This window comes from Bacillus rossius, chromosome 1 (assembly GCF_032445375.1).
Source record: "Bacillus rossius redtenbacheri isolate Brsri chromosome 1, Brsri_v3, whole genome shotgun sequence".
Lineage (NCBI taxonomy): Eukaryota > Metazoa > Arthropoda > Insecta > Phasmatodea > Bacillidae > Bacillus > Bacillus rossius.
The window spans coordinates 198,460,867-198,483,432 of record NC_086330.1 but is presented as its reverse complement, the minus strand read 5'-3'; the positions used below and the strand labels follow the sequence as shown (position 1 = coordinate 198,483,432).

Below are 22,566 nucleotides of genomic sequence, written 5' to 3'. Positions count from 1 at the left end.
AAAAATAAATACGAGCACGTAACATTTCAAAAGTAATAAATATATTTGAATAATGAATGCAAATAAAAGTAAATTTATTAATTAAAATGTAATTTTCAGGTAAGGACATGATAACTAATGGTCAATTAGGTTAGGTTAGCTACATTATAAATACTTTAAAACTTTGTGGACAGTTGATTTGGTTAGGATAGCTACATTAAAGATACTGTGAAATCATGTAAACTGTTTCCTAGCGCTGGATAGCTACATATTAAAAAGTTATTTGCTAAGCAACCATAAAATGATTTTACAGTATTTTTAATGTAGCTATACTTACCTAATATAACCAACCATCCACTAAACAGTCTATGTGGCATTTTTATACTGGAGAGAAAAAACGCGCCCTTAAAAATAAAAAACATCCAGGGGGTAGGCGCTCCCGATCGGCATTTGCGGCCAGTTGCAGGAAGGTAGCATTGCTGCCACTAAACTCTTGTCACTGTACACAGGGGTTGGGTTATTTTTAGAATTACCCCTCTTCCGAAAGCTAGCCTAGCGGCAGTAAATGAACCGGGTGGGGGGGGGGGGGGGGGGAGGGCTTCATGAAACGGCCGAGCGAGAGAGAGAAAGGGAGCATATTGTCCGCCACCAGACCCCCTCCCCCTCACCCTTTCATTCTTTCTCGACAGCTAACTGTGAGTCATTTTCCGCCGGCGCCAGCTGCCAGCATAACTGCCCTCTCCCGCTTAGCAGCCTTTATTTACTGCGTGAACTTTTTTCTTCCAACTAATGGTGTTTTTCCGTGTTTCAAGATGCCATTGAAATCTCTCGTACTAAGGAAAGGGTCAACACGAAAGCACTCGTAATAACCAGATTAGTTTAGTATTATTTACATAGTCAAACTGACGGTGCATTACTAAACTCTCGTAACTTCGAGGGTCTCGTAGTATTCCGTACTCGTAGTTATGAGGTTCCACTGTATTTGATGGCGAATGCAATAATAGGGTAATAAAACTAAAATGCGAACGGTGTGGAAAAGCGGGATGATCTACTGTGGAACCTCAGTACTACAAGATCTTCGAAGTTACGACAGTTTTGATGCACCGTCAGTGTTGACTACGTAAATCATACTGGTAATTAAGAGTGCTTCTTTGTCCGTCCTCTCGTAAGTACGTGATTTGAATGGCATCTCCAAAAAAAAGAAGAAAAAAAAATTCACGTAAACAGCCAGCCAGCAAGGGGGTGGGGGGGGATTGCGCATAGTGAGTCGCTAAGTTGCGTCGGCGGACTGGGACTAGCATGCCGAAGAGGGGGTGAAGAAGGAAGTGGAAAAGGGGGGGATGACGCAGACTGGCTTGGCGCGTGACTTTGTAGAGAAGAGGGCAATAGTGACAAAGAGAGAGACGGGTGGTTGGAATGCACGCAGGAAGACGTCACTGTTGTTAGGCGACTATCTTTCGGGCTGCTCTACTCTAAAAATAGCTTTGCCTCCCTCGTCTTCAACACACTTCACTACCCCCCTCGTAACCCAACCGGGAAGCAAAACGACCTGCGCAGTGCACCTGCCCGACAGCAGTCACGGTAAAACCTGCCTAGCGCATGTACGTATGTAGATGTAAATAAACAAATTGTCTTGTACTACTGGCAAATATCGGTAATTTAATCATGGTGAATTAAAAACATTCTAAAGGTGATTTGAAGTGAGAGTAGGTACTGAAAATGCCGAACAATAAATTAAGTGCTCGCGACAGGGCATTTCAATATCAGAAAAATGGATTCTATTGCTCAGTCGCATCGTAATGTGCAAATTTTGTAAGTGTCAGGTTGCGTGGGAGCGTAAAGATTCTATAGAAAAACACCTAAAATCTGCCAAGCACATCAGTGCAGAAAAAGGTTGCCCTGAAACAAAATTACAGACTTCATATCGCTACATGCTTCAGTAGTGCGGAAAGGAAGGAAAAAACTGCTGACTAGCTCGGCAAACGAGTGACGGAAACTTTTCTGAAAGCAAATATTCTGCTAAAAAAAACTTGAAAATCCGCATCTGAAAGATTTCCTGAACGAGTTTGTTGAAGGTGCTGGTGATATTCCTTGTCTAAGAGTACTAAAAGAAAAGCATCTTCCATCAATGCAGCAAGAGAGAGAGGATGTAATAAGAGAAAAGGTGAAAGACTAACTTATAGTAATTCTGTGTGATGAAACTACGGACTCAAGAGGAAGCTGTGTATTTGTTGTGCTATTTAAAGTAATTGATAGCAGTGACAAAATTGATACTGTTGTTGGTGATGTCCATACTCTGGAAACAGCCAATGCAAAGAACTGCTCCAGGGCTATTTTGGATTCCCTAAAGAAGTACAACATTGACTTTGACAACGTGTTAGCGCTTGTTTCGGACTCTGCCAGATACATGGCAAAGTGTTTTGACACACTAAAAGACATCATGGCCGACCATGTGCTCATTGTGCAATGCTGGGCTCACAAGCTCAATTTAGTTGTAAATGAGCTTGGAAAAAACCTCCCTGAGCTTCAGAAGGCTCTTGCAAAAGTAAAGTCAGCATTTTTAAACACATGCATTTGTTTAAGAAGTTCCTGTATGAAAAGTTCCCATGTGAGGACATTCCCCTGTTTCCAATGCCAGTGTTGACGAGGTGGTCTTCCTGGTACGACTCCGCCTCCTACCTCGCCGACAATCTTGATGCCATTGTCGAATTTTTGACCAGTGATGAAATTTCCTGTATCAACAACACTGGAGTAGAGTACTTCACTACGACATCAAGGGATGATGTCAAATGTGTGAAAATCCAGGCAGTTTTTGTAAAAGAAGTGTGTGAGGCTACTGTACACCTTATCCAGAAACTGGAAGGGTCATCATATCCCTGCAGTCACACACTCAGTGGTGAAATCCACAAAATAGTGCAGGTTTTGCAGCTTGCTACAAGCAGAAACTTTGGGCAGAAAGTAAATGAGCTCTTGATTGCTTGTGAAAAAGCTGTCTTCAAAGGGAAAATCACATCTGCCTTGGTGACAGCAGCATCACATGCATCAACAAAACTCCTGTCATTAAAGGCAGGTGATCCTTCTCAGAAATTTTATCAACATGTTGCTGTATTTTATCCCTCGGAAATTGTGCTCGAAAGCATCTCTCCCGAACTCGGCAAAATATTGAAAAAGCTCTTCTTGCTCTCCAAGCTCTGTGATGACATTTTACTTCAAGGGTACAAGGAACTGCAGTTTCTTGTGCAAAAAAAGTTGAGTGAAAACCAAACTGTTGACATTGTTTCACTCCTTATGGCAGTTTCAGTGAACCATCCTGACTTTGCTCGTCCTGCTTTGCAGTCTGTGTGGTTACCATGTGCTAACGTTGACTGTGAAAGGTTTTTTTCTAACTACAACAACATTCTAAGTGATAAGCGTCATCGCCTGAAACAAGTAAATGTTGAAATGTTCACTGCAATTTATTTTCAAAGTTAAACTTCGCTGTTTCCTCAGACATAGACATTATGTTAAAAAGAAAATATTATTCTCCAAGTGTTTCAGTGTATTACATTGTTTTTACAAGTATTTTCTAAGGGTTGTCTGTGTATTTTTTAAACTTTTTTTTAGTAATTATTTGCAATAAATTAAATGTTACCCTATTTGCTTTGTTTTCATATGTATTATGGCGTTTCCTCAGTTATAAAACACTTCCCCATTTATTAATTCACAATTGGAAGCATCAGAAGGTTAAAATTGTTTATACATCATGAGAAAACTATTGCAGAATCATTAAAACACTTAATATGAAAACACAGATTTTTCCTTCCTGAAAGTACCGCTTTCTGGGTTTGAAAATACCGCTTTATGCCACTTGAAAGTACCGAAAAATTCCCTTCCCTACATATAACCAATAATGCATTAGTTACAAGAATCATTTAAGTTGGTATTTAGCCCGTTGCCCAAACATAGCTTGCCTTTGACATACATGTTTTGATGGATAAATAATTTGTAGTTGCAGTTAATTTTTTTTTACTTTTTTATGAGTTTAGTAGATTTCCTATCTTTATAGTTTCATGGAACAACTATCTTTTTAAATTTATTGAAGGATTTTTAACAAACTGTGTAAAGTGTTTGATAAATAAAAGAGTGATTGTACGTCAGTACAAGGGATAGAAGTGAAACTTCTTTGGCAATTCAAACCTCGCTTGTAAGTACAGTAGAATCTCACTAATCCGGCACTCCAATAGACCGATACGTCCAATAATCCGGCACCCTCCGCCTGCACCTCCCTCGTCCCTCCCTACGCCACATACCGCGTATGCGCTCTGTTGTCATCGAGCAGTCTAACCTCAAAACTTATCACATGCATATGCGTACATATTTACCTGCTGTTTTCAAGTGAGAATAGTCTAGTTAATAATTTTAAATAAACGGAAACACAAATTTCTAGCTTTGAAAGATAAAATGGACATTTTAAAGAAGTTAGATCATGGAGAAAACATGTGCAAGTTGGCAAAACATTTTGGAGTTGGGCGTGCTACAATACATGATATTAAGGGGCCCGCCTACATGCAGTGCAAAGTGAGCTGCAGAGGTTTAACAATTAGTTGTTTTTATCGAAACTATTTGACATGCGATTACCGATTTCGGATATAAAAGATATTAAGGTACCGGGCATGATCCTAAAGTTGTTTAAGATATCTCAGACATATAGTCGATTAGTAAAATGCATGCTGAATACAGAGCTGCCAACCATTACGGATTTTCCGTAATTATTACGGATTTTAACCCCGAATTACGGAATTACGGAACATCGCTAGTTTATTACGGAAACGAGGCTTTGTGCTGCATGGTAACGGAAAAATTTACGTTTCTGCTGTGCGTGTTTCGTGAACGCTGTTTGAATACTTCGCTTGGTTGCTCAAATAACGGAACTAGTAAGTGTGCGCATGTACGATGTACTGTCGAAATAAGTAAATTAATTCTCGTGTTTTCAAATAATAATGGGATGGTATTACGTCCGTTGTACGATACAACTAGTACATATCCTCGGACTTATCGTTTGAAGGCTACTTACATCACGATAATTTTTGTACGGTACTTTGGCTAACCTGTGTTGTATTAATTTATTTCTTGAAAGCCATTTTTTTCATCATAGTGTTTTTGTCCGGTTTTTGTCGTGTCTACAGACGTGAATTTTTTTTTTTTTTTCGATAGTGTTGTGTTCTTCAGTGCCGGTTGTAGAAATGAAGCGTGTGACAGAATAATGTGCATCTGGGGGAAAAAACACGCAAGACTTCAGAACTTTCCACTTAAATATTCAAAAGAATGGCCATGATTGTCGTTTTCAAATGTTTGGAACGCCACGGTTTTGTAATGTATGCGCGTGTGACTTTTCGATTGCACATGGTGAAAGGGATGACTGTAGACGGCATATTGAATCAAAGAAACATGCAGAACATTTTAAAGCCGTGACTAGCAATAAATCTATACCTTCGTTTTTTCGCTACATCTGAAGAAACGAAAGTAACGAACGCAGTTATTGTTTACAAGTCCTTGTGTTTGTCTTGTTTGTTTACATGACATTTCTTATCGAACCAGGATAAAAGAAGCAAATAAAAAGACAGTTGTTTTAAAGTTTAACTTTGAATACATTGAATTGAAGATTCAAAATATCCAGTAAAATTATTAATATTTCTTACATATTCAGATGATTGTATTGTTCAAATAAATTTTTTTATGTATTAATTTGCATTGTATTCATATTTTTCTTTTTCTTTTGCATATTATTGTCGTTGTTTTATCTTGTGAGTGTGTTATAATGCCCCAGGAAAAATTTATCGTGCATGATTTACGCGTACTTTTTTCATATACCTAATTGCCATTACTGATGGGTGTGATTTGAGGTTGGCAGCTCTGTGAATAAGCCTAATTAGCGTATTTTCAGAGGCACGCCAAGCTCACAGTTTTCATTACTGTTGCGTAAAACCAGTTTTGGATAGTGCACCAATCCTTTCTCTTTCGCTGCGTATATAATTTGCACTAGGTCACAACGGAAAATTTTGAGAAAACCCGTGATTTCTACGACGTGTTTTGCGTGAATGTGCTCCCCGACATGTGGCGCCGCCACGGCCGGGTGACCCTAGCGAACAAAGGGTGTGCGGGGGAGGTATCTCCGCGCTGCCTCTTCTTGCCGTCTTCTTTCACTCGCGTTTCGCTCGACCAGACTAGCGCGCCTTGGGAAGGGGAGTGGGGGGAGGGGGGCGTGGCCACGACACCGGCAAGCATCTCTCTGCGGGCTGGCTGAGCGCGATACAGTCTGTTGTGCTGCGGCCAAACGGCATGAACATTCAGCGTGACGCCAGGCGGGGACACAAGGCAAAGTTACTGTTGAATGCAACAGTACTACTCATATTTTCCTGAATGTATAAAAATTAATGCATTGATTTGTTGTAACGATGGCTAAGCCGCAGCATAAGCTAGGATGATTTTGCTTGAGAGCTAAAGTTTAATCCAAATTTTGGATATTTTTAGGGCTAAATGTTTTACTACCAATATTGTGTTTTGAGCGTGTTAATTTAAGGGAACTATTAGCCTTTTGGTGTTATGAAGCATCTGTACAAGGTGTGATTTGTCAGTAATAAATGTGAATAGCGATGGTAGAAAACACGGTATAATTCACAAGAGTTTAACAAGGCACAGCCCACGGAAAATTTGGAAACAAAACATCCTACGTAAACAAAATTCAGTTTCAAAGCGGCGTAAAAGACTCGATCAGAAACCTAGAATACGAAGAAGAAAACGTTTGGTAATGAGTGGCCCAGACTGTCATTATGGCATTTTTTGTGTTTCTTTATTTTCGTACAGACCATACAATGAGCTCAGCTTACACAAAAGTTATTGATAATTTTATTTATGGATAATGTTTTTTTACTCATTTATTAGTTTTAATTTATTTCCAAACTATTTTGTTTTATTAGCTTAAGCAAGCATCTTTCAAATAAAATTTTTTGTAACTTCCAAACACTTTTAGTTTATATTATTCTATTGATTATCGTAATATTATATTATATTATATTGTCGTAATATTGTTATGTCTTACCTGGTATGTTAGGTCTTTTGAGATCTAGGCGGCATTTTTACACCTTGAGTAATTGAGCTTGTGTTTCTGGTAGTGCATGTTTCACAGTTTTCAATGAACAGCTTCTTCAAAATGTAAACAAAGCTGACAATGGAAATTGGTAAACAAAATTTCCATAGAATCGTTTTGCTTTGGTGTTGTTCATACTGTATTTTACAGAAGGCGGTTAAAATGAATATGATTATGTGTATTAAAAATTTTTTTACTAATGTACTGTCTAGTTATGCTGCTATGTCATAATTAGCAACTGCGTAGTATTGTCACGGAGAAAATTTTCTATGACATCAATAGAAACCAAATATTCATCTAGATTTGTAGAACAGCAAGTTACTATTGTGGGATCATTAATAGAATTTTTATTATTATAAACTCTGTACATATGAAGTGCATTTTTTATAATCGATAATATATAGAAGTGTCAAAAATTAGCTCCTCCGCATTTATATACTTGAATGCAGTAGTAGTTACTTATTTTGTAGCCACGAAGATTTGTAGCTGGGATTTCTATGTTTTCCAGCCAATGCTCTGTCAGACAGGTTTATCATACATAATATCTAGATACATAGTTAGGCCGTTTGACTTATTTTTAGGCACTAGATTTTTTAACGAATTAAAGAAAATAGTTTGTAATGTTTAGAACAACCAGTAATATCCCGTTGCTTGTATTTCATGCAATCGGTTGTTTTCAATAGCATATTTATAGATACTGATTTTCGGAAAACTTATCTAAATTTATAATCCAAGCATGAGTATATTAACTATTGCAAATATTCACATATTATACAAAATTAAATGATACAAAAAAAACCCAAAGAAGCCATAAATATAAAACAGAAATTGTTTGGCATAAACATGTAAATTTTTTCCCACCATATCTTCTTTAGAATATTAGCAAAGTTGTATTTCTCACACAGTAAAGCTGTGACATGAATCGTCAAAAAAATGTTTGTTGGGAAAAAACTTATATTTTCTGTCAAATCGAATTACACGAACGCTCACTAAGTGCCCATCATAGTGCATAATCAGTTCAGGAAACAAAGGTTTCAACCTCGAAAAAATTTGTCCAAAGCTGAATATTTCCACAGTGGTAGAGTCAACTATGCTTAATAACATACCGAAAGTTTACCGCTGTAGTTATTGTGCATATCACGGAAAAAGTGCAGTTAAGTCTTAGATGACAGCGACTGGCAGCAGTCCATTAAAATACATTCCATTCTATAGTTTTAAACGTAGACTCTCCTTAAAATAATCAAAATAATCTGGAAATGCTATTACACACATTCACGTTGAAACAAATTTAGAATAGTTATATTAAAGGTGTGATATAAATATACTATTAATTAATTTAATGAGTTTTTTTATCTCAATCAAGGACATAATAAACTGATTATAATATGAACGGATGGTCTGACGTAATAACAACTTAATTGAAAATTTTTGCGAATTACTTAAGCTTTAAAATGACATACTTTGCAAAACGCTAGCATAAATTATTACAATGCTAGAGCGTTCTGAGCGAAATAATGTTGCGTGGGTACGGTGCTACAGTCGCAAGAGCAGGAACGAATTTTGCTTTTGCGAAATCGAGATTTCTGGAATATTTTACCGACACAGAAATTAAGTAAAGTGGTAATATCATTCTATTTTAATAACATGTAAAAGTTTACCCCGTAATCCTTGTGCATCACACCGAAAACGTGCAATAAAGTCCTAAATAATTTTTTTTTTGAGCGTTCCACAATATTGCACTCCGTAGACTTCATTATTGTATAAAACATTCAGTAAATCAAACCATATTAAAATAACAAAATTTCACATTATAAACCTAATTGAAAAACATCTCTTTATGTTTTTCTAAACATGCAATATTATTATAATATTAGGAAAAAGGATTTTTCATTAAAATTTAGGTATAAGGAATAAAATTATATATTACATAAACCTGCAGACTTTGACGTAAAAATTGTTTAAAAGACATGGTTGTAAATTTCGTAAACTTTGAATTGGCATGATATTATGTAAGATACTGGTACAACTGGCATGACCGCAGAAGCGTTCCGAACGTGGTGTGCGTACCGCACTGTGGCGGTGCTAAAATCGCACGGACTGGGACGATTTTCACTGTTAGAAAACAAAGGTTTTTAATGTATGGAAGATTATCCCAAATCTGAAATTTGGTACAGAAGCAGTAAAAAATATTCTTAGTAACATATAAAACGTTCGCCGCCGTTAACCATTTGCGACACACCAACAACGTGCAGTTAAGTCCCAAATGATATTTTCTGCAACGATCCAAAAAAAAATGCATTTCATAAATGTAATATAGATTTTTAACTCTCAGTATGGACACCAAAATAATCAAAAAACATTGCCATACATAATGACAGTGATAAAAATCACAAAGTTGTAACATCTTATCATTAATAGACAATTAAAATAATTGAAATTAAAAAAAAAACATTTTACTCAATTTTATGGAAATATAAATCAAATTACATAAATATGAAGAGCCCGACGTAATAATTGATTCAATAAACGTTGTTGCGTATTTCATAAGCGTAAAATTGGCATATATTTTATGAGTCTGGTATGATTTTTTCTGACTGCTAATGCATTAAAAAGCTTCAATTCATAGGAACGAAAATCGTCCCGGCCCGAGCGACTTCAACATCGCCGCAGTACAAAGTATACTACCACACTCAGAACACTTCTGCAGTCAATCAATTATACAACTATCTTAACAAATATACCAATTTAAAGCTTAAAAAATACATAAAATTTATTCATTTTCATTTCAGTCAATTTATATAACTGTAATAAATAATTCCATTCTTCATATATTTGGATAAAAATCTTTTCCCAATATTATTAAAGAATTGCATGTGTAGTAAAACATATACAAACTTTTAATTTTATTACGTAAAAAGATGCTTTTAATTATGTTTTTTTTACTGAATGTCTACAATAGTAATAACTTTTACAGGTTGAAAATATTGTAGAGCGTTGAAGAAGCTATTATTTAGGACTTAACTGCATGTTTTTGGTGATACGCACAAACTCTACAGCGGTAAACTTTCGGTATGTTATTAAGCACAGTATAATCTACCACTGTACAAAAATTCGGCTTTTGAAAAATTATTGAGGATGAATACTTTGTTTCCTGGTCTAATTATAGAGATTTAACGAAGGCTGCTAGCCAGCACACAATTAACTTAAAATAGCTTAATCATTTATGCTAAATATTTTACAATAGACCCCTTGATTTATTTATTTTAGATAAAATAATTGAATTATAGTAATGATATAATAAAAGTGGAAAAACCTGACTTTGTAGGTACTTGACGATTTATATTTTCGTACTTTTTATGAAGCATCAAACTAATTTTTTAAGATTTCAAAATCTTAACACATTTTCGGATGAAGGCTTGGTTAAAAATCTTGCATTGTCTGGTTGAAAATAAAATGATGAATTGGGAATATAAACAATAATTAATTGGTATTTATATAATTTTAAATTTAAATACTATTTTTTAATATTATATCTACCAACAGATAGAAATCAAAGGTCTCTTAGTGTTTTCGACTGAAACATTTCTAACAGAAATCATTTAAGAGTTGATTTTTATATTGTATAAAGACTCGTTCATAAAGGAAAACAATAGAAGTATATATCTATATACGTGTAAATTAAATACACTCTATCGTATAAAATAGATAATTAAGACCAAGTGTAATAATTAGTGACGCTATGTTGCGCCGGCTGTGAGAGTTACAACCGCCGCGCCACAGAACGATACACGCTGCGACACTCGGGCCTCTCTAGAACGCAAACTTATTAACCTAGACTCTTTATAAAAACACTACCTTAAAGCTTAAAGAATACACAAAAACATTTATAAGGAAATGTTTCGCATTAGGCTTTTCAGCTTTGTGTAAATCATATTTTTATCAGGGTGACAGATATTAAAAAACAAAGTATGTAATGATTTAATCGATGCATATCTTATCTTCAATATTTTACTTTGGAATATTTATAACACGAATATGTAAATAGCGTTTCTAGATTATTTTGATAAGTTTACGGAGAGTCTACATTGCAAACTGTATGAAAAAGAAGTATTTTAATGGACTGCTGCAAGTCGCTGTCATCTAGAACTTAAATGCACTTTTTTGGTGTACGCACAAGGTCTAATGCGGTAAACTTTCGGTATGTTGTTAAGCATAGTCAACTCTACCAATGTGCAAAAATTCAGTTTTGGACAAATTTTTTCCATGTTTGTGCCTTGTTTCCTGGACTAAATGCCGTGGGGTAGCAGACAGGCAAACTCCAGCCGTGGCCCGCTACGCTGGCCACCAGTTTTTATTCCCTTGCCCCTTTTCGTTCGCAGTATGGAACCAAGGTCATGTACGGCCGGAGAAGAGGGATAAGCCGAGTCACCCCTACCCCTCCTGTTGTAAAATACGGAAGAACACAGCAAGGTGGGGGGGGGGGGGGGGAGCTTGAATGTTTCTTCGAACCACCACGGCGCTTGGTGGAAGAAACACACTTTTTGAGCGCAGCAGGGCATTTCAAGGCTATGTAGGCGGGCCCCTTAAGAGAGAAAAACAAAAGGTAGTGGACCACGTGAAGACGATGGAATCTGGACCAGGAAAGCGTAAAATATTAAGAGTTGGTGATTGTCCAATGATGGAAAATGCTCTCTACATGTGGTTCAATTCATGCAACAGCGTTCTAAACACACTCCTGTATCTGGAGAAATTCTGAAAGCTAAACCAATCAAATTTTATAAAAAAATTACCATAAAAGATGATTTTCGTGCCAGTGATAGGTGGTTGGATAAATTTAAAAAGCTATTTGGTGTCCATCTGTTTACCATATCGGGTGAAAAATTGTCAAGCGACGAATCTGCAGTGCAGCCATTTATCCAGCATTTTAAAGACAAAGTAGAGAAACTGGGTCTTCTTCCTGACCAAATCTATAATGCAGACGAGACTGGTCTGTTCTGAAGACTGTTTCCCAATAAAACATTCGTATCCTCTCGAGAAGCAAGGGCACCAGGTCGTAAAGTGAGTAAAGATATAATTACATTTATGCCATGTTCAAATGCTACTGGAACACACAGATTGGATTTGTTAGTGATTGGTAAAGCTAAAAATCCCAGAGCTTTCAGTCTGCTCCAAAAGCCATTTAAAATGTTGGGTCACGAGAGAGGTATTCAGTGAATGGTTCAATAAAGACTTGTCCCAGATGTGAAGAAGTTTATGAAAAGATCCAACTTGCCCATAAAAGCTTTACTCATACTTGACAGTGCTCCAGGCCACCCACATGAACAAGAACTTAGATCAAGTGATGGGAATATCCAAACCATTTTTCTACCAGCGAAACTGCACACCTTTATTGCAGCCGATGGATCAAAATGTTATCCAGAAAGTAAAGTCCTTGTATAAAAATAAATTGCTCATCCATATTATTTCTCATGATGGTGACATAACGCAGAGCCTTAAAGAATTGAATTGATGGCTGTTGTATTCTCTCTCGCTCACGCATGGAACTTTGTTTCACCTGACTTAATCCAATCATCATGGAAAAAACTACGGCCTACAATGAATGTATCACAGGAAACAGAATAATGGGATCCAGAAGATAATCTACCTATTGCCGATTGGTTGCAAAATTCATCAGAAAGAGGATTCAAGACAAGTGAAGAAGATTTAAATTTTTGGTTTGAAGGGACTGAAGAAACCGAGCAAATTATGACAGATGAAGAAATATGTGAAGCATTACATGAAGAAGAAAGCCTTGTAGAAATATTGGAGCCACCAACTACTACAACTCTAAAAGTAAAACCAGATACAACATTTAATTGTTTCAATACCTGCATAACATGGGCTGAAGAAAACAGTCTGCTCTCGCGGCGCGAAGTATCTTCGGAGCGGCAGCGACTCGTAATTTAAAAGGCGAAGTCAGTCAAAAGATTTCGGCTTCCGGACCGAAAGGTTCCGTAGATTTCCAAGGGGGTGGTCGAGAAATACTGACTTCGATAGCTCGAAGTCGGTGGTACTGGCCGATGTCAGCACGACCTACTGAGGGATGTCCGAAACAAGGAGAGATCGACTCGCGTATCTCTCGCACAAGATGCATAAAGCTTATGGAGGGGACTAGTGCAGCGCTCTGGTGTCTTGGAAATGAACTACGGGGCACTGTTTGTTGCGTGAGGCACCAGGGGGCAGGCGTTTAGCGTGCACACAATTCTGCCACGAGAGGGCAGAGGTGGTGCCTTCGCAGACCAATGGGCGTGACCTCGAGATATGCCGGGGTTGGTGACCGGCCAGTGAACTGGGCATGGTTCCCTGGTAACGCTGTAGGGGGGGGGGGGGGATGGTTAAAGTTCTGTAGCCAGTGGGAAACACTCTCGCCAGGGGGCCCAGGCGTGCTGAGGGCTTGAGCAAAACTACCTGTGCTCGCGCCTGAAATCGCTCGCGTAAGTCTGGCTCTCAGAAGAGCTCCGGGAACCCAGTGCCCTGGGAGAAAGCCGACATAAGCCGTCTTGATCACAGCTCGGAGGAGAATTAGAGGCGACGGACGTGCACCAGTGCGCAGATAAAACGAGCGCACAGTCTGACTTGCACTGGGTCAGCAAAATCAGATATAGTGCTGGGAAAAGATTGTGGTGACTGGCCTGATAAAGATTAAACGGGAGTGTACAGAGAGCGGAAAAAGTTCAAGTTTTTTTTTTTTTTTTAGCTGCGAAAATGATTGGCAAAATTATTTTTCAAAATTCAAATTTAGAGTTATGCCAAAAATACTAATTGGCGGCACAATATTTACACGTTCGTGGGCTCATAATTATAGTGTGGTGTGTTATTTAGTTAAACAAATAATAATTTGTGTCAAATAATTACCCTGTCACACTAAAGCCTGAAATGCATTATATATATAAAAAAAGTATATGATTGTGGCTTGTGGTGCAGTGCAATACAATAACCTCAAACCCTGTTATGTTGTCCTCTGCCCAAATACTCCCTTACTAGATGCCGGCAAGTCGGTTGGCATCAGGTGCAGGTGGATCCTTACCACCGTGATCCCTACAGCATGGCAGGGTTCAACCTGAGCCGCACGCCGCCACATGGAGCCCGCCAAAGGAAACTAGTTCTCTGCATCATCCGCAACCTATTCTCCATCCTTGAAGCGTCGGAAATTATTTCACTACCATCGTGCCCAAAGAAATTTCACTTCATAAAATTAATATATTAAAACTTATTCAGATATTAAAACTTATTCAGATCAGAAAATATCGGACAGCATAACTAGACTCGACAGTCAGTTGTTTGTAATTAGTTACAATATGTACTTTATATTTTTTAATGAGCTTTCATAGTTGTACATACTTAAACTGATTATTGTAATATATCACTGACTGGCAGTGGCTAAAGGGGGAAAGGGACTATCCACTCTACCGCCCAACCAACACTTGTTTAATGGGCTTTTGTTATAATACACCCTATATTTTGTTACCTTTATTTTGGTTAACAGACGCAAAACTCGTAATGCTGACATTTCCACGTTAACTTACGAACAGGCAGGGTTGTTACTTGCTGAATAGTGTATACACACTCGTATCCAAGTGCTACATTGCTTACACATGTGAATAATTCTTGCATGCATGCAAGAGAGTGTCTGCGTAATGAGGGTAATATGTGGCACTAATTTTTACAATTCACATGGAAAAGAGAACAACAGCAACTCACCCCTTCCACAAGACCGTATGTCCTTTTATGACAAGGAAATATTTGCAGGTCTTTTACCAACTTGCCAGATATAGACTGGGTTCTGGCATCCGGACCACGAGGCCCGCAGAAGCTATGATGACAATACAGTTTGCGGCACACTGTGTCGCGGTGTTGTCTGATTAAGCAAACAGTCTGAGCACAGCACTGCCAAAATTCTCTTGCCTCATCGTACCATCTGGTAATTGCGGACAATATTTTCTCGTTTTACAGCCTCTCAACTTGTGGATATTTACGAGAGTATTTGCCAGATGACTAATGATATACTGTCCACTGTGAATGGAAATCAATATGAAATCACGGTCGGTGAAGTTACAGGCCAGCCATTCGCTCTTGACAAAGTCACAGAACTGATCTGATTACATCCTTCATGCTTGCTTTATCCAAGCTATTAATTAAGGTTTTGATATTTTGGCTATGCTGTGATGCGTCATCCCGCAGCCCCGCCTGGCATGTTACAAGCCGGTTGTTTTTAAATTGCATGTTAAGCATTTTTGAAAGGTATAGGAATCTAACCTGGGATATATACATTGTTCGTTATGGGAAATTGTTATTTAATTAACAAACAATATTCAGGAACGTAACCTGTCCATTAGTTGAGGACTTACTGTACTGGCTTAGTCCATCTTCGCTGTACTTTGTTCGTTCCTAGTGTGTTCTGAGCTGTCGGGTGGCATTGACCTGTTATGGTATGCCATTTGGCTTGAATCAAAAACTAATTATTACAGTGGTTGTGGCATCAAAACAGACTTCAGTCTGATAACATACATTATACAGTAAAACCTTTTTGTTGCGATCACCTCTCTATTAAAACCCGATTTCGAGGAACCGTGAAAAAATTGTCGAAAATCGGAAGAAAATCGGACAGAAAATAAGTTTCTTGTGGTGAGTAGTGTGTTACTGGGTTTCTCTTGCCGAGTGCTGTACTGCTGTAGGCAGCGCATATCTAAAAATAGATACCACTTCCTGTCGACCGCAGTCAGAGCATGAATACCCCCATTCCACGTGCCTTTAATGCAGGAAAAACACTCCGGCCGCAGCGTGAGAACATGGTAGTCGTCCGCTCAGTCGCCCTTGCTCCCCCTCTCCCCATACCGTGCGCTGCGGCCGATCTCGGATGCTGCTTGTACTTGTTAACAATCACGTTATCTGCTTCATTTTAACGAGGAGAGTAAAAATATATTAAAACTGTCAGCAAATTGATAAAAGCTTTATGTGTCCGCAAAACAGGGCACAACACTGGTCCGCCAGTTGTTTTAATTCAACATGGCTAAATAACTTGCATGGATCAGGCTGAAAACATCCGGCAATACATGTAGGTTATAAGTAGGGCCTGGAAAATTTCGGTGTTTTCAGTATGCAAAAAGCGGTACTTTCAAATTAGAAAAGCGGTGGTTTAAAGTCGGTATTTTCGTTATGCAATGAAAATTTTACCGGTATTTTAAATATTGACTAAATTGTGCAGTTATTGAATATAATAGTTTACATATTTAATAAACAATCCATGTATACTAGGAATAGACTAATATGCATAATAACAGCCAATTAAATCCAAAACAGTTACACAAAACAGACACGTTGCTATAGATGTTTGCAACTACAATTTTTTTTTTTTTCGGCTGCCGATGCCACATGCTTAGCCCAATTTAGATGTTTGTCAATGGAATTTTTTGGGTTAAATGATACTTTAACCATACGTGAGTATAAGTGATCTGCAAATACGTAGAATCCCGCTGATGCGACCCCTCACGGTTCCCGGAAAAACGGACTTATAAACAGAATGGTCGCAATAGAGAATTCGGGCCAATTCCCCCCCCCCCCCCCCCATCCCCCTCCAAATATATCCAAATACATAAAAAAATCGCCTTTGTTCGCATAGATTTCATATTCAAATAGTCTATGGAGTAAAAAAGACAACTTTTTAAAATTCATTTTACACCTCTGACTCGCATACCCTGAACAATGGGGTCCGATAAATACTCGCGCTAAGTGAATTCGCGTCACGCGAGTTAGGCTATGCTAGCCAGCTGGTGGTTGTTTTCGTTCAAAACGTGACGAAGGAACTTGTGTGGATCAGGTAGAAAACATTCAGCTATAAACGAAAGATATAAGAACAATGCTATCCTGAAATGCTGTGACATGTTTTTGGAGTAGATAATCACAGCAACAGACCGACAGGATGCGCGCCCGCCTTTGCCGTCAGCGATGTTTACTTTGACAGCTCAAGCAATTATCTTGTCCACGTCCCTTCACAGCGTAAAAAAAAAGATAAAAACACGTTGGAATGCAGATGGAAAAGTAACTATGCAGTAAAATAAATATATTTACGGCCCTGCTAAATTTTTCTATTCAATAAAATTCGAGCTATTAGTGATTTTTCAGCAGAAACTGCTGTGTGACTAATAAACAAATTGTTTCATAATAACTTAAACTTATAAAGTATTAATTAACGGCGAAGGAGAGTCGTATAAGCCCATAAAAATATTTATTTTACCGAGAATGCACTATACAACCTGGCTTTTGGCGCACGCGGTGTTGGAGGGGAGGAGGATGCTGACAGTTTCTCACGCAGAAGGTTGAAATAAGGAAGGGAATGTGTTGAAATGTTAGATGGAAAAGGGGGGGGGGGGGTGTGTTTTTACATGGTTTGTGACTCTGGGAGGGATGAGCCTTGAAGAATTAGCAGGGGATGGGAGAGGTAAGCGTCGCGTCGCGTCACGTATGACGTCAAGCCGCCGCTACCGCTAGACTCTTGTGGCCGGACGAGTTTCTTACGCTCTCGCAGAAGCTACCTCAGCGGCTTTTCGTGCGGGCGGGTAAGATAACATGACCGCTGAGATGGCTTTTCGTGCGATAGTGGACGCGCCGAGCTCGGCTAGACACTGCCGCGTGGACAGTTGAACACAGTGCCCAACAAAGTGTAACAGACTTGTTTTTCAGCCGATTTTACTCAAATTTACGACTTTCTCTGCTTTAAATTTTTCACGGTTTCTCAAAAAACGGTCGTATAAACGGAATGGACGCATCAGAGGGGGGTCGCATCGGCGGGATTCTACTGTAATGATACTTTTCGGGGATATATTCGCAGTGTAATATAGAAATGTTGTGGTTTTCGCGAATGTACTTACTTTTCGCGTTTTCATGCGAAATTCGCGCGAATTTTCGCAAAATTCGCGATCGCGAAAAATTCCAGGCCCTAGTTATAAGGAATCTTGTTATGAATTGAGATGTTATGTTTTTCGAGTAGATATACACAGCGACAGACTGGATGCACGCCCGCCTCGACTTGTTTTAACTGCTGCAGCGATGTTTATTTTGACAGCTCAAGCAATTAACTTTTCCCGTGGGTTGACAGAAAAAGGTCGCTTCACCCGGCATAAAAAAAAGGCTACGCCACTTATTCCCCACGCAGGAAACACACTGACTGCCTTCTGTCTCCCCCGCATTTATCTTTCTTCTAACATTCCACGTCTCGCCTCTCGCGCGAGCAGTAACGAAGCGCCATGCATTGGGCCGTTTTATGCTTGCTTTGGTGACAGCAGCTTGATTTTATTTGGTATATTCCTTTTCATAGGACCCTTGCTATTAAAATACATTTATATTTAAGTTTAAAAGCTTGTAAATTCCTTGCCAGAGATGACTGAACTCGAACTTGGTGTGAAAAGTGACATATTTTGACATACTTTTTTTTGGGCATGTTTGGGGGGGAGGGAGGGGTCCGAAAATATTTACAACGATCTTACTCCTCCCTCACCAATTTAGTACCCCATTCATAATAGCCCAATTTTACGGGAGAAGGGAGGGTGAAAAGAGCATTTTCTCACTGAAGGTTTTTCAAAGGAGAGCGAAGTTGGGGTGTTATAAGGGAGGACGTCTGGGAGGGATGAGCTAGCCTTGAAGAATGTTACCGAGGGGAGGGAGGGGTGAGCTTATGAGCCATGAAGCCGCTGCCGCCAGCCAGCCGGGCGAGCGGCGAGCTTCGTGTGCGCCCACTCGCGTTGCAGAACCTACCACTGCCCGACACAAAAATACGCTGTGTTAAAATTAACAGATTGTAATGATCTTTCATTTCGTTTTGTTTTACATTTTTTTCTGATTTTCACATTTTGTCAAAATGTCCAATTTTTTGACGGTTCCCGAGAATGTATTCATAAAATCACTGCTTCGTTAAATCCGGGGTTCATGACATCGGGATTCATGAAACAAGGCTTTAGAAAATGTTTTGTAATGTGTTGTCTAGAGCAGTGATGGCAAACTTCTCTCTCTTCAACGGCCAAATGTCATCTTCATAAATAATCCGTGGGCCAGCCACATGTATTTATATAAAATGTATTACAACCATATTTAATATCGTGTTAGTCTGTTGAATAACTAATTAATGTATCATGTGGTGTATGACGAATAAAACAAAAATAATTCTCTTAAAAAATATTTAGCGTAGTAAAAATTATTAAATCATAAGAAGATGATTCATGACATAATATACAAAAATATATAAAATATTTTTCAATAGTTCTGTGGGAATACTGTGGCTTTATAACAGTGTCTGCTGACAACTTATTCTACTTATGCAAACAGAAAATGCTAATAAATGGCAAAATACAAGATGATAAATCTTTGTTGAGTGATTGTTTAACCAGGCCACACAAAACGATGTCGCGGACTGGATTCAGCCACCACTGGTGTATATGGAAGAAGGAACTCATGCGTGCGTGTGCGTGTGTGTGCATGCAGGACAAGAAGACGCTGCGGGAGATGACGCCCGACAACTCGGTCGCCCACCTGCAGGAGGAGTTGATAGCTGTGAAGCTGCGCGAGGCAGAGGCCAACCTGTCCCTCAAGGACCTGCGGCAGAGGGTTGGCGAGTTGAGCGCACAGTGGCAGCGGCACCTGCAGGTCTGCCAACTTTGCTCCTTCCCCTCTCTCGCATCTGCTAAACTCCCACAATTTTTTTAGTACTAAAAATGGCTTTATTGTTTTTACATTGGATTTTGATTTTGATTTTCTACCCATCCTTTCAACTTTCAATCAAGCTGTTCAAAGCCCACTGCATTTATTCTTGTGGAGGCTGAGATGTTGGTTTGTGTCTTTTAATGCTAAATTATGGTTAGCTTATTTTGCAAATATATTCTTCTATAAGAAATACACCAATATCAGAATACAAAAAGTCACAAAAAGAGTTGTGTTTTAAAAGTGAGTAAATTCATCGCAGCATGTTTGTAAAAATGTCAGTTTGTCATTGTCACTAGGCAGCAAGTGGTGTGAGGCACACCCTACTTCGAACTGGGGAGGTTGTGTGACCAGAGGGTTTTGGGTTGTATAGGACACTGCCCAGTTGAATGAGTCCGAAGTTTTGAAAATTTATGTACTTTTCAAATGCTGTTTTAACACATTTCCAGTGACTTGAAAACTAACTATGAAAACTTAACTTTATCTTATTTTTAAAAGTATTACAATTTAAAATTATATAATTATGACAATGAAAAAAGATAATATAATAAATTTTCAGTAAATAAAATTTAGACTTATTATTATTATCATCATCATCATAGTTGTATAGGTTTGGGGGTATCGTCCCTCCCAAAGGCCCACCACTTGTGTGGCTGGTTGCGGTGCTGGTAGCTGTGAACAGACAGGGTTGGCAGCGCTGTGGCGCGGTGTGGCAGGAGCACCGCACGGAGGCCACGCCACCGCCCGACAGCACGCCCAAGAAGCTGCTGTTCTGGGAGAGCCGTGGGAATGAGACCCAGCGGCTGGAGGAGGAGCTTATGACCACACGCATCCGCGAGATGGAGACGCTCACCGAGGTCAAGGAGTTGCGGCTCAAGGTCATGGAGCTGGAGACCCAGGTACATTCTTCCTCTCATGCATCTGTCAGAAGACCATAACGATCTTTCACATGATTACTTTTAATTAGGGATGGGCGTGTCGATTCTTCGGTGCTTCGATTCAACCGATTCTGCCAGGAATCGGAACCGTCGATTCTTCCGCCAAGTTTCAAGGAATCGTATCATATTTACTATTTAGTATGGTACTAAGCACTCTTAATAATTTAGAAAAAAAAAGTTTTTTTCCTGAATGAAACCAGCGATTCCTGCTTAAATTACCGTATTTTCCGGCCAGAATATTGTCACAATATTTACGTAACTCACCTTGCACTTTGATTTCAAAATTCGGTAAATGACGTAATAGTTATCTTATATCACATTTATATTGGTTGCAGTTCCAGCTTATACAATTACATTATAAAAGTCGTTAGGATCAAATGAAATATTTGTTTTCCAAACTCTAGAATCATAACCGTGTTTTAACTTATTTTGTGTTGAATTACACAATACGTAAAGACAGGAAAAGAAACAAATTACGAATACATCATCTCATCTAGCCAAGTCAGTCATACTTTATTGTTGTAAACAGCTAACAGAGCGTGCAACACAAAAAAAGCAATACTATCTATCGTCATTTCTTTTGTTTGAAGTTTTAAAATGGTTAAAATTGGGTTAAAACACGTAATATATCACTGTATTTTTATTTACTATAATAATATATTTAACTAGTATAATACACGTATTTCTGTGATAGTACAGTACACATATTTCTGTGATGGATATAACTCGTTTTTGCAGAAACACACGTGAAACGGTGTATTAGAAATAAAAAATCATGTCTGAAGTGTGGAAACATTTTACAATCTACACGTTCGATTACAAATTTGCAGTATGCAATTATTGTAACACGAAAATATCTCGTGGGCCAACCAAGACCACAGCCAACCTACTAAAACATTTTCGGACTCAACATAAGTATCTTGCTTTGGGGGGACTCCAGTGAATGTGTAGGTGGAACCGAAGCAGTTTCTAAGTGTGAACCAGAATGTTCAGCAGCTGCTGAACCATTTATAAGTACCACCTGTTCTGCATTATCCATTTCCACTGTTCTTTCTGGTCCAACACAACCAAAAATAAGTAAAAAATCTGCAAGCTTTGTGCAAAGTACTCTTCCAGCATTGTTTGATGCAAAGAGCAAATTCAAGCCTGGAGATGCCAGAGCAGCAGAGATCACAAGACTGATATGTGAAATGATGTGCATAGACAGTCAGCCTTTCAGTGTTGTAGAGAATAAAGGATTCTGTCGGTTAGTTTTCAAGTTGGAACCCAGATATAACATTCCAAGTAGAAAGACATTTGCAAACAATATTATACCCGAAATGTATAATAATATGAAGGAGAGAGTGATAGGTTAACTAAAAGATGTTGAGTTCATTGGTGTTACCACAGACATGTGGACTTCAACAGCAAATGTTGATAACATGAGTGTTACTGTGCACTATATGAATAATGATTTCAATGCCAATGGCTTGGGCATTGAAGTTATTCCATTCAATGAAATAAGCCACACAAAGGAACATCTGTGTAGTTTCATCACACAAACTTTGCAGGAGTGGGGCTTAAAAGAAAAGGTGACTGTGATTGTCAGAGACAATGCTCGTAACATCAGTGCAGGGCTGGAAATGTCTGAATTTCAGCATGTATCATGCTTTGCACACACCCTTCAGCTTGTTTTAAAGGATGGCTTTTTCTCCAACAAGACTGTTAAAAATCTAACAGCAACATGCAGAAGAATTGTTGGATTTTTCAAGCACTCTTCAAAAGCATGTAAAGTTTTAAGAAAGTGCCAGAAAA

The 22,566-nt window shown here is 38.6% G+C and overlaps 1 protein-coding gene across 7 annotated transcripts in view; it reads left to right on the top strand.

Moving 5' to 3' along the window:
- Nucleotides 1-22,566, top strand: part of LOC134527226 (ecotropic viral integration site 5 ortholog) — a 950,124-nt gene that overhangs the window by 802,205 nt on the left and 125,353 nt on the right. For 4 of the 7 annotated variants that reach the window (XM_063359712.1, XM_063359717.1, XM_063359713.1 and 1 more), the window contains exons 14-15: nucleotides 19,619-19,780; nucleotides 20,530-20,733. In XM_063359712.1, coding sequence (XP_063215782.1) covers nucleotides 19,619-19,780; nucleotides 20,530-20,733 — 366 coding nt within the window. The remainder of the gene's footprint in view (nucleotides 1-19,618; nucleotides 19,781-20,529; nucleotides 20,734-22,566) is intronic. The other 3 variants (XM_063359715.1, XM_063359718.1, XM_063359714.1) reach the window with 1 other exon arrangement.